This window comes from Salmo salar, chromosome 02 (assembly GCF_965601325.2).
Source record: "Salmo salar chromosome 02, fSalSal1, whole genome shotgun sequence".
Taxonomy (NCBI): Eukaryota; Metazoa; Chordata; class Actinopteri; order Salmoniformes; family Salmonidae; genus Salmo; species Salmo salar.
In genome coordinates this window covers 62,604,999-62,617,130 of record NC_138292.1, presented here as the reverse complement: position 1 = coordinate 62,617,130, position 12,132 = coordinate 62,604,999, and the positions used below count along the sequence as shown (strand labels likewise).

At 41.3% G+C, this 12,132-nt stretch overlaps 2 protein-coding genes across 2 annotated transcripts; one reads left to right on the top strand and one right to left on the bottom strand.

Annotated features, from left to right (window-relative positions):
- Positions 1–378: 378 nt before the first annotated feature.
- On the bottom strand, positions 379–8,956 carry LOC106588764 (DNA polymerase lambda). The gene is made up of 7 exons (XM_014178118.3): positions 8,793–8,956; positions 8,214–8,635; positions 7,788–8,114; positions 6,260–6,433; positions 5,911–6,039; positions 1,240–1,408; positions 379–950 (listed from the first exon to the last, which is right to left on the bottom strand). The coding sequence occupies exons 1-7, from the start codon at positions 8,836–8,838 to the stop codon at positions 616–618; spliced, it is 1,602 nt and encodes a 533-aa protein (XP_014033593.2). The 5' UTR covers positions 8,839–8,956; the 3' UTR covers positions 379–615.
- Positions 8,957–9,162: 206 nt separating this feature from the next.
- On the top strand, positions 9,163–11,704 carry dpcd (deleted in primary ciliary dyskinesia homolog (mouse)). Its single transcript, NM_001146513.1, is given in 6 exon segments — positions 9,163–9,250; positions 9,484–9,564; positions 9,686–9,810; positions 10,031–10,164; positions 10,534–10,636; positions 11,106–11,704. Coding segments are annotated over 6 exon segments (612 nt in total). The 5' UTR covers positions 9,163–9,186; the 3' UTR covers positions 11,211–11,704.
- The last annotated feature ends 428 nt before the right edge of the window (positions 11,705–12,132 follow it).

The window sequence follows — 12,132 nt, the reverse complement described above, 5'->3', positions numbered from 1 at the left end:
TGTTTGACCATGGTTTGGTTTGCCAGTGCTGTGATAAGATATTGTGTAAAACAATGAATGTGAAGAATTTATCTGCACTGTATGTGTGTTTGCCTGACAGTTTTAGAGGAATGATTCCATAAATTTAGCAAATTAACTGCCAATATGCCTACGTCCATTTAAATATGATGGGTGTTGAGTTGCGTTGCTCACCACCACTCACTTTGCAGGCTGACCTATGGTGAAGCAAAAAGAGCTAGCTGACACTTACCTCAGCCAATAATATTTGAGAGCGAGGACAGGCATTAATGAAAAAGAACAGCGGTTTAATAATCAATTCGTTATAGTAATAAACCAATAATAAACACAACAAAGTTGTAAAAACAAGGATTACCTAAGTGATTGTTAAAAGTAGTGTTTAATATTTCTGTAATCACCATTATCTTCATAAAAACATACCAAGCATTCACCATGCATCTTAAGTGTTTTTCCTGCTGTAAAATTAGATTATCATACAATTCAAGTCTAAAATCACATAAGCATGATCTTCACCTCACCACTATCACCATCATAATTTTTCTGTAAAGATATAACTTATGCATCGACTCATACCACCAGTGTTAAAAACATCAACAGTCACCAGTCTCTTTCCTGAGGTTCCCTGAAAGGTATTCCCAGATGGGTGAAGACATCCTTCTCATACACCTTCAAACATCCTTGTCTCAACATGTCGCTGTTCAATGAGTGCTCTGATAGGCTGATGTGTTTTGTCTTGGCCAATGCCCTCATAGAGCGGTTAAACTGTGCCAAGCCGGTGAAGTACATGAGGGAGCAGGCTAACTCGCCGTAGGGCGCCATGATGATGTCGAGGCGGCGGTGGAGTCGGCCAGGTCCTGGCAGACGACACACACCCATGTACTTCTTCTGCTCGCCACTCTCCTCATGGCTCACTAGGTCGTCCGCCAGGAAGCCTGAATAATAAAAAAGAACAAGAATCGGGTCGCATTCATTAGGGCACACCGTAGCAAAATGTTTTGAAACAGAAAACACAACGATCATGCCTAGTGAATTATGATCCAGCCCTTAGCTTATCCCACTAATAAATACTTTAGATTTCAAATAAACGATGAATAATATCATTGTGAAAGAAGATGAATTGTCTATACAAGAGAGAAAAAAAACTTAATGTAGCTATAATTGGTTGGGAATTCACCGACAGTTAATAAATCAAATGTCCTGTATTTGGACGTGTCCTCCTACCGCTCTGGTGGAGGCTCTGTAACACTTTGCTAAAGACACCCCGGCGGGACTTCCCGTCTGGGTGAGAGATGAGGACGTCAACATCTCCACACGTGTCCTTCCCCTGGCGGTACGAACCACAGGCCATGGCCAACAGGCCAGGGTCCAGAAACTGAGCTGCCTCCTTCACCTATACAGTAGAAAAGGACAGGGATATGTTACAGTTTGTCATGGAATAACAGGGCTGCCTCCTTCACCTATACAGTAGAAAAGGACAGGGATATGTTAGTTTGTCATGGAATTACAGGGCTGCCTCCTTCACCTATACAGTAGAAAAGGACAGGGATATGTTAGTTTGTCATGGAATTACAGGGCTGCCTCCTTCACCTATACAGTAGAAAAGGACAGGGATATGTTAGTTTGTCATGGAATAACAGGGCTGCCTCCACCTATACAGTAGAAAAGGACAGGGATATGTTACAGTTTGTCATGGAATAACAGGGCTGCCTCCTTCACCTATACAGTAGAAAAGGACAGGGATATGTTACAGTTTGTCATGGAATAACAGGGCTGCCTCCTTCACCTATACAGTAGAAAAGGACAGGGATATGTTACAGTTTGTCATGGAATAACAGGGCTGCCTCCTTCACCTATACAGTAGAAAAGGACAGGGATATGTTAGTTTGTCATGGAATTACAGGGCTGCCTCCTTCACCTATACAGTAGAAAAGGACAGGGATATGTTAGTTTGTCATGGAATTACAGGGCTGCCTCCTTCACCTATACAGTAGAAAAGGACAGGGATATGTTAGTTTGTCATGGAATAACAGGGCTGCCTCCTTCACCTATACAGTAGAAAAGGACAGGGATATGTTAGTTTGTCATGGAATTACAGGGCTGCCTCCTTCACCTATACAGTAGAAAAGGACAGGGATATGTTACAGTTTGTCATGGAATAACAGGGCTGCCTCCTTCACCTATACAGTAGAAAAGGACAGGGATATGTTAGTTTGTCATGGAATAACAGGGCTGCCTCCTTCACCTATACAGTAGAAAAGGACAGGGATATGTTAGTTTGTCATGGAATTACAGGGCTGCCTCCTTCACCTATACAGTAGAAAAGGACAGGGATATGTTAGTATGTCATGGAATTACAGGGCTGCCTCCTTCACCTATACAGTAGAAAAGGACAGGGATATGTTAGTTTGTCATGGAATTACAGGGCTGCCTCCTTCACCTATACAGTAGAAAAGGACAGGGATATGTTAGTATGTCATGGAATTACAGGGCTGCCTCCTTCACCTATACAGTAGAAAAGGACAGGGATATGTTAGTATGTCATGGAATTACAGGGCTGCCTCCTTCACCTATACAGTAGAAAAGGACAGGGATATGTTAGTTTGTCATGGAATTACAGGGCTGCCTCCTTCACCTATACAGTAGAAAAGGACAGGGATATGTTATAGTTTGTCATGGAATAACAGGGCTGCCTCCTTCACATGTACAACAGGAGAGGAACAAAGTTACAGTTTGCGATATCCAATAATTGTTTTGAGTTGGTAGCCCTTTACACTTGTACCTGTACCCGAATACGTGTTGAAAATGGCAGATTTGGGCACTAATAAGCGCCTAAATTGGGACGTAGTAGCTGTACAGTAACTATACATGACGTCAGAGCTCAGGCTCTGCGCTTCACAGCGTTGTATGGGTTTGGACTGACAGCCGTTCTGAACTTGAGCACCGCGCGCGTTAAGAAGTTGCCCCCATCTCTCCCAGTACTAGGGCAACGTTTGCTATTTTTTTGTTCCCTTAGTGAGGGAAATGCTGTAAGTTAAGAGGACTCTATGTACTTTGAAAGATGAGACGATGAGGATTATTATAATAAATACCACTTTGATGTCACACAAGCAAGCCAAAGACCCGTGAGTCCAAATGTGCACTTCACATCTCCATATCATGAAACTCATGGCATACACAGTGTCAGCGTTTATGATCACTGTTTGATGTACAGTTACAAGATGACATGGGGTCATACCCTGGGTTGTTCTGAACAGAATGAGCCTGTGTTTGTTTATTGTGAAGATAATTTGCAACCTGAAAGCACTCATGACTCCTTTCTATGCGCACCAAAATTCCAATCCGTTTCTCTGAATGACCTGGTGAAAGCCTAACTTATAACTTAGCTAGTCATGTTGCCAATAGAACAAGCTTTCAAATCATGCCCACCTGACCCAGACTGTGATTTATAAAGCATGGACTGTTTTGGGATTGTGTAAACAGCAACAATAATTGTGTGATGGCGGGAATGCAAGGTTGTGTTTTAAAACGAAACAACTACAAGTGTGCTTGCTCTCGTTTCCCAATGTTACAGCTAGGAGAGGTTAAAAAAAAGTACCTTAGAGTTGAAGACTTCTTCGAGTCATAAAAATGCATAGAAATGACTGAGGAACTGTGTACACTTTGGACAGGTGTGTGTCCACTTGGAGACACCAGTTAGAGGACTAACTCAAACCATTGTCATGTTTTTGTCTTATGTTGCACCTACCGCACATTTTTCAGGAATAGTGTTATCATGTTAGAGTATGTATCCAGAGTATTTTCAGATTTGTTATCAATAAATGTGGTGAAAAGTACAGTAAATGTAAAATGCACATAAAATCAACAGTGTAATGTTTGGATTCAGTCTTGTGTCAGGTGAACTGCTGTGTTCTCACCTTTGGTCTAATCATTTTCCCATTAACTCCAAACTGTTCCCTTTCAATTGCTACCATGGTTATGAATGTGCTTTTCATATTCCTTCTGTAAGAAGCATTTCAATTTAGCCCTATCCATATAGGCCAATTCCCGCAAGTGTAAAGGGTTAATGACTAAATCATTCCAGACTGGGCCATTTTTGTGCTTATTTATGATATTGTAGTCGCATTCTCATTAAATATTCATTGTATGGCAAAAACAATAAGGCTTAATTCATTCATTTAGACTACATTTTCAACATATTGATACAACCTAACTGAAAATGGCACAGTTTTGATTTGTAAAGCTCAATTAGAGTATAGTCTTGCACATCATGATATCATCAATGTCAAATAGCACAATATTCAATTTAATCATATATAATCGCCCAACTCTAGACCACACTGAATTAACTTTGTTTCACATACAGTGAATAATGTTACCGTTTGGGATACAATATATGGTGGGGGCTCTCTCACCTAAACATTTACAACAGGACAGGGACATTTTGTTTGTTTGAAATACAGTCAAATCTGTGGTGGGGTGGGATAGCCTGGGAATCCAAATTGAATCGCTGTTTCCCTATTGTTTTTCTGATACACTATTGTGTTTCACTATAGTCTCCGTTAAAAAACAACTGTGAAAAAGAGCAATTCAGCTTGGATCCCAGACCAGTGGTGCGGAGGACCACTTTGCATACAATGTATTTATAATGAATGGTTATGGGTTCTAGACTGTTTCAAAGTTTTCCCCAGTAATGTTCTCTCAGGGGCCTTCATTATAACAGAAAGGTTGGTTTGTTTCTCGTTCATATTTGGACTCAAAATAACATGTTGTACGCGTGTTGAATCTTCAAGACATGTCCTCAAATTTTATTTATATTACCTACTTGAAATTAGAAAAGAAAATGGTGTATTTTCATAAAGCCTTGCCGGTCAACAGGTAAGCATTAACTGTATTCAGGCAGGCCAGATACATTTTGACGACACTACATATTATTTTGACAAGCCACAAGTCAGAAGGACACATGCTATAGTCATCTTTCTAATCTGCACTTTATGTCTGGCAGCCACGAAAGCAACAGGGAAATCCAAGTAATACTATATGAAAACAACTGGCTTTGTACCCGGTGCTCCCAGTGACCAGGGCAGCGTTTCATTCCACGATTATGTTCCCTCCCCTTCACAGATCTGATAGGACTGGACAGGTGAAAGCAATAAGGCGGAATCATAGCTAGATAGAGGTCTCATCTTTGTATCTGTGCCATTATACATCTCCATTTTCAAGTAGTCCATTTTCTTCATCTTCATTGGCTGATTGCTCCCAACTCATAGGAGTCCCCACGCAGTTGATTACTTTAAAGTGGTGGAAGCCCTCAATGGCAGTGTCCATGCTAAAACGGGTTATATCCATGATGAGTCCTCTATCTTTATGGGCGTAATCTAGATGAGTTTTTTGCTTTACACCCACCCAGCTTTCTCAGATCCATGAAAGGGAGTGAACGGAGGCAGAGGGGGAGGAAACACCTTTCTGGAATGAAACACAGCCCTGGTATCTGCTGACATATGATGCGCCAAGTTTCTAAGAGTGAGTTCCCCCCCTTAGGGATGCGGCCGGCAGGACTCTGACAGAGAGTGGGATGTCTGCTTTCTCCATCACACACAGACCAGGCTAGGAGGACTGGACTGACAGTCTGCTTAGGGGCCAAGGCAAACTTAAAACATCTGAACTTGGCTTTGAGGTCCCGTAGCATTTCACTTTACAAGATCTCTTGTTCGCAAGGGGGTTAGAGTACTGGACTGGAGACACTTTTCTAAAGAAACTCTCTTAACCCCACTAGATGAAGTGGGAAGAAGAGGCCTGTTTAGTCTATAACTAATATAATGTTGGAATGTTACATTTTAACATTGATTGACCTTTAATGTGGGTGCTTGAGACAATAAGAGGGAGATGTGTTACCGTTTTTTCAATGGCGGCTGCCTCTTCTCTGGGCATCCGGTCCAGAAAGTCGTCGTAGTGTTTGAGTCCAATTATTTGGTTGTGGTTCAGATTGGCCTTAGTGCAGATGTCCTCCAAAGTGCAGAACCCCTAAGATGGAAAATATATATTTTTTTAGCTCATGTCAAATCGATTTGTATCACACTATCAAACACTAAAATAACTGCACACTCCACAATACAAAAATAACAAATCTTACACAGTCATAGCTGTGTTGCATGCAAAATCAGAGAGCGAGAAAGAGAGACACACACAGACAGAGAGACTGACTGTGTGACAACCAACACCCTCTAAGATCAATCCATCTAACCTGTGTGTACCAAAGCTGGGCAGTCTTGGCCCCTGCCCCCCAAATATTGGTGAACATCTCCAGTACTGGCACTGCCTCTCCCAAGTGATCTATCTTACGGAGGTGCCCACTCTCCATGATCTCCATGACCTTGTCAGCCATCTTCTTGCCAATGCCCTGGATCTTACAGGCCTCCTGAAATTTGACAGGCATGGTTTAGTAAATTACAAGGAGTTAAAAGGCCCACTGCAGCCATTTTTATACTAATATCAAATCTTTCTGGATAAAAATGATGTACCTTACTGTAATAGTTTTCCATTCAAATGGTCAAAAATATTCAAAAATTGCTTTTAAGCAAAAAACTAATTTGCGGAAGCAAGAATTTAGCAAGGACTGTCACCGTGGGGAGGGAAAAACAGAAAACTAGCTGTTATTGGCAGAGAGGTTTGGAACTCTGTTACTGGTCTACTAACTAATTTACCAAGCTGAAACTAATTTACCAGCATATTTTATTTTTGTTACTTTAATTGCTATAATTTTTGTATTTATATTGCAAGAAATGGAAGTTACAAGTGTTAAAAAAACACAAAAATCTCTAAGTTCAAACGGGGGGGGCACTAGCCTTCTCCAGGCCTCCCCCCGCCGGTACTCAGCAGCACAACCTTATTAAAAAAACTTGTCAAACCATGCAAAACATGCTGATTAGAAGGTCCTGTGTAGATTGTGTTTTCAACAAATGAAGCAACTATCAGGAAATAACATTGGTCACATTGTCACACTTTAACTCTACCATACACGTCACGTTGCTTTTCCATCAGCATCTCGTCAAAGTGACGTTTTACTTGCTACACAGAGCACGTTGTTTTGAGAGCGGAGAGGAGCAGATGGGGAGTGTCTGTATTCTATTTTTCCTACTGTACTATACCATATTAATTGATTATGCATAAGTACAATAGTTTTGGCCCAGTTTTTTGCAGGTACTAGTGGTTGTACTAAATGATCCTCTAATTTTCCAAGTTGCTAGATAGTCAATGTAGCTAGCTAGCTAGTAGTAGCAGCTTCTTGACTTCATAAATCTATGTAAAATAACCATCGGTGTATAGCTGAGGCCATATGCAACAATAATCAACTATTTCTCATTATTTCAATTTAGAATGAACGCGTTTCTTGAGCTTGATGCAACACGCAGCTTTCATTGATTTAAAAGGAAGCATTTCCTCAATGGCTTCATCAGCTGTTGTACAATATGATACAAAACACAGTAAAACAGAATTTTTACTGCACTGGGCCTTTAAGGACTCCTTTCAGGCCACCTGAAATTGAATCACCAGCAATCAATTTATGCATCCATCAATACACGATTTATGCATCCATCTTGTCAATAACAGGGATGCAGTTGCGTAAACCAACCAACTAACCAACCTATCAGCCACATTTCACAATGTTTGCAATAGTGCGAATCGAGAGACAGGAATGAATTATGCTGACACAAATACAAAATGACCGACCATAATCACCAACTATGCAGATATGGGACTAAATAAACTACCTCATAGGACGTGATAGGCCTGTGGTAGCTCTTGAGGGCGTTGACAGCTTTGGAGTAGCCCAGTGCTCTCCATCTGTCCCCCTGGTGCGTGTAGGCCTTGGCCAGCACCTCCAGTTTATCTGTGATGTGCTTGTTGTGGTTGTCAACCTTGGACTGGGAGGACTGGGCACACACCCACTTCCCTGAGAGAGGCTTCTGTTGGGGGTCTGAGTGGGCAGTGGCGGTACTGGGGGTCTCGTCCTTGGGGTGCAAGCCACTGATCAGAGCCTCCAGATCGCTCTGGGAGACGCCATATTCGTCTTTGAAGTCATCTTTAGTGTCTTGGACCTATGGATACATGAAGTAATGAAGTGTATGATTAGGGCCAGAAGAAGCTATCATGCAGTGACAGGGTTATGGTTAATGGTTATGTGGTCGTCAACCTACAGTCTCTGTTGACTCATCTGGTTTTGTTTCATCAAAGATCGGCTGCTTCATGTCCTGTGTGGCTGGGAGTGGGATACTGTCGAGCACGTCTTCTTTGACACCGTCCTTTGTAGTTTCCATGTCTTTGTCTGGGTTGAGTAGGCTGTAGTCTGCTGTATCCAGCAGTCTCTGCTCACTGATGCAGGTGCTAAGCCAGGTGCACTTCAACAGATAAACTGCAGAGGGCAGCCTGTCCACTTTGAGCAGCCTGAGAGCCCTGTCACAGTCCATACTGTCATCCACTACTACATGGGTGACTGTGGGACAGAGGGAACTCTCAGTTTGGCCTCCATTCTGGACAATCTGTCTCTGGAAGATCTGACATCTGGCGCTCCCGATGCCGGCTGGTAATACGTGTACGGTGACGCCCTGGAAAGCACTCCCTGAAATGGGATTGTGAAAAAGTAGTTTTACACACAGGGCTTGTTCAACATCGACTGATCTACTGTTATAAAATCATTATTATTTGTAGATCTGTCAATCAGTCACAATTTGCCCAAAATGCATTACGAATTTGATGCTCTCAAACACGGCCCACACCTGTAACAGGTAGTTTCATCAGACTTCCTCTTTGGTGGGGGGGCATCCTTTCCCTCACGTGCCCCTGCTCTCTTCACTTTGGGGAAAGCTTTCATAATTCCGTATGTTTTACCCCTTTCGACGACCAAAACACAAACCAATGTGACAATGCAGATGGTTTAAAATAATTTAACTTCCGGTTCGTTATATACCAATTTTTAGTTCTTGCACGACAAAGTTACATATTTTTCGAGAAAATATTGTACAAAAGTATGTATTATTTATTGAGTAAATGTAAACATGTTTTTGACAGATTATGGAGTTTAAAAAAAGGAAAAATGAATTATACGTTTCACGATGACCTCCGTTGCCGTGGCTACACGTGATGTTTTAGGAAGTATCCGTTTTTTGCAATATGGCTGTGCAGAGCTGGTCAGATCTCCTAAAAGCATCCACGAAAACCGCTTTAATACACGATGGTGAGTGAAACAGAGAGGTGTAGGCAAGTTATCATCATTATTGTGTTTTGTATCACAACATTTACCCTTGCATTCAACTAGTAAGACTTCAGTGTCAATTATAAGCTCGCTAGCATTAGCCGCTAACTAACACTAACCTTCACTTTGCCTAGAAAATCTGTTTAGCAAAGATGAAAGCTTGCTAGTTCACATTTAAATGCATTTATATTAATGCTTTGCAAACCTCTTTCCAGGGAAAAGGAAGATACACTATCTCTTTACAGATGGGAAAGAAATGGCAGAAGAATATGACTTGACAACAGATGAGCTCATTGGTAAGCTTGTTTCAGATTAGACATCTTCTAAAAAGTATCCTGCATTAGCTACATTGCTTCCTGTGCATTATATTATTTCCACTCTCAGCTGTTGTTAGTTACATGTATTCTTTCTTTGCAGTACGGAAGTGGCGTTCAAAAAGCACCTTGAAGGGACAGGGACCATGGGAGATAGAAGTTGGAGAGCCAGTCCCATCTACTGTAGCCTGTTTGGAATCAGATGTTATCAAGGAAAACTGTTCAAACGTGAGGTGTATTATACAATATTTACATCTGTTATATTTCAGGCCATGATCTAAATTGCTAATTGATTCTAGTTCACTATCACCATCAGTACTGATCCAAATGTGTCAACTAATACTTTTACAATCGTGGAATGAACTTCATTTTCATCATTTTACTATTAAATGAATCATCAATAAACAGTATGCAATTAACAGTACAATGCTCTGTTGTATTTCCTCAGCCTGTATTTATGCGCAAAGACACAAAGACCAGTTTCCTGTGGAGAGTCCGGAACCTTCCGTACCCCAAAGAGGTCTACAACATTTCAGTGGAGCCTGATCAACGATGCTGCATCATACGAACAAATAACAAAAAGTAACATCCGAATAGCCTCTATTCCATTCTCATGCCAAAATGGCTTTAATAGTTAAGCATACAGTTGATATGTTTCCCCTCCTTAGAAATCTACTGATAAACTGCTAGGCCTATATCACTTCAGATATCGTTAACTACAGGTCCCTGAAAATTGATACCACATTCAAAGTCTATATAATTTCTACAGTTGTAACATCTTCACAATGGAGAAGGCCTCCTATATTTTCCTTTATTTTCTTTTGTCAGTGCTTGTTACAGTTCCGCAATGTAAGTGAGGCTGGCTCTCCTATAGGTGGCACTGTTGACAAAAATATTGATCTCTTGCCTTCAAGAAACCCTTTTCTCACTGCGGTGTGTTATCCTTTGCAGGTACTACAAGAAGTTTAATGTTCCTGATCTGGACCGAAGCCAGCTGCCATTGGATAGTTCCGCGCTCAACTTCACCCATGCCAATAACACGTTAATTGTCAGTGTAAGTACTCCTGACAACAACAACAACAAACAAACCAACTACAGTACTTCTCAAATCCCACCTTGGGTGATTTTAATCTCTAGATTGAAACTATATTTTTGTATTCGTCTCACTTGTATCAGAACACGCCTATAAACTCAAGGGAATCATTGAATTACTTAGAACAAACATTAGGATAGCCTACTAAGTATCTGATGAAGAGATTGACCGTTACTTTATGTGTATACCTATCATAATCGGTTCCTCTGTACTATTCGATTTCCTATTCCTTGTGTTTGTTAAAATTGGCACCCTATTCCCTATATAGTGCACTACATTTGAGCCTGACTGGTCGAAAGTAGTGTACTATGTAGGGAATAAGAAGCCTCTGTGTTATCCCACTTCAGGCCAAACATTATACTACAGGATGTACATGGAAGGGAAAGGGGTTTCTATAGAGGTAATGACATATTCTGTCTTTCCTTTCAAGTACAAGAAGCCCAAGGAGATATTAACCATTGAGCACGAGCTACTCCAGGAGGTGAAGAAACTGAAGGGAACCAATGAAGGGGACGTCGACTGCAAAACTCAATGAAGTCCCAGTGTGGATCTGAGGGGATGTCACTCAAACAAGTCATTTTTGATTTGCACTGGTGATGCAGTATCCTGTATTTTTTTCTACTCTGATTTCTGGTTCTCAATGGGATTCCACTATTGGAAAATTTTTGCACAGTGCCTTGTCCATACTTTCCATTGTGTTTATTGCGGTCGGGCGGGGGGATGTTGAATTGAGACAGTGAATTACAGACATAGTTACTTGTTTAAACTTGTTCGTTTTTGATAGAACACTTACAATTGTTCTGTCAAAAAGATATTTGAGAAATGCCACTGCTGTTCTGTAAAAAGTTCTGAATCGTTGTTGTCGAGATACGAACACTTATTGGGTTTAATACGCGTTGTTGTCCTTTCAAGATGAATACAATTCCATAAGATTGTTAACAACTGTCTTTACATCTCTCCTTTCCCTTAACTATGCAAACTCTTAGTTGTTAAAATACTCCAAACGCAGAGAGTTCATCCTGCTCCCACAATTCTTGGTCTCCTTCCCTTGTAAAACACTTTAACACACAATGCCTTTTCCCTATTCTTTCCACACACACAAACACACACACACTGTTCTCGACGGGGTCGCCCTTACAAGCACGTCCCATTTGTGTTAACTGAATACCCTTATGCTCATGATTGTGCAGCCCAGAGTAGGCCACCCTGAAAGCCATTATGGCCGAGCTAGCCAGTACTAGCAGGTCTTACTGGTCCCCTGAGCCTGGCCCTGTCCTCCAGGGGGTGACTTTACTGGCCCAGAGTCCTCCAACAAATCCTCTCGCAAACCCCAAGACTGGGGATAGCCAAGGAGAGGTATGGAGCTTGGATGACAGAAGCACTATATTACTAGGAAGTGAACAAGTCGTATGCTTCTTTGTAAATATAGGTTCTTGCATGACAGTAGTACTGAATTA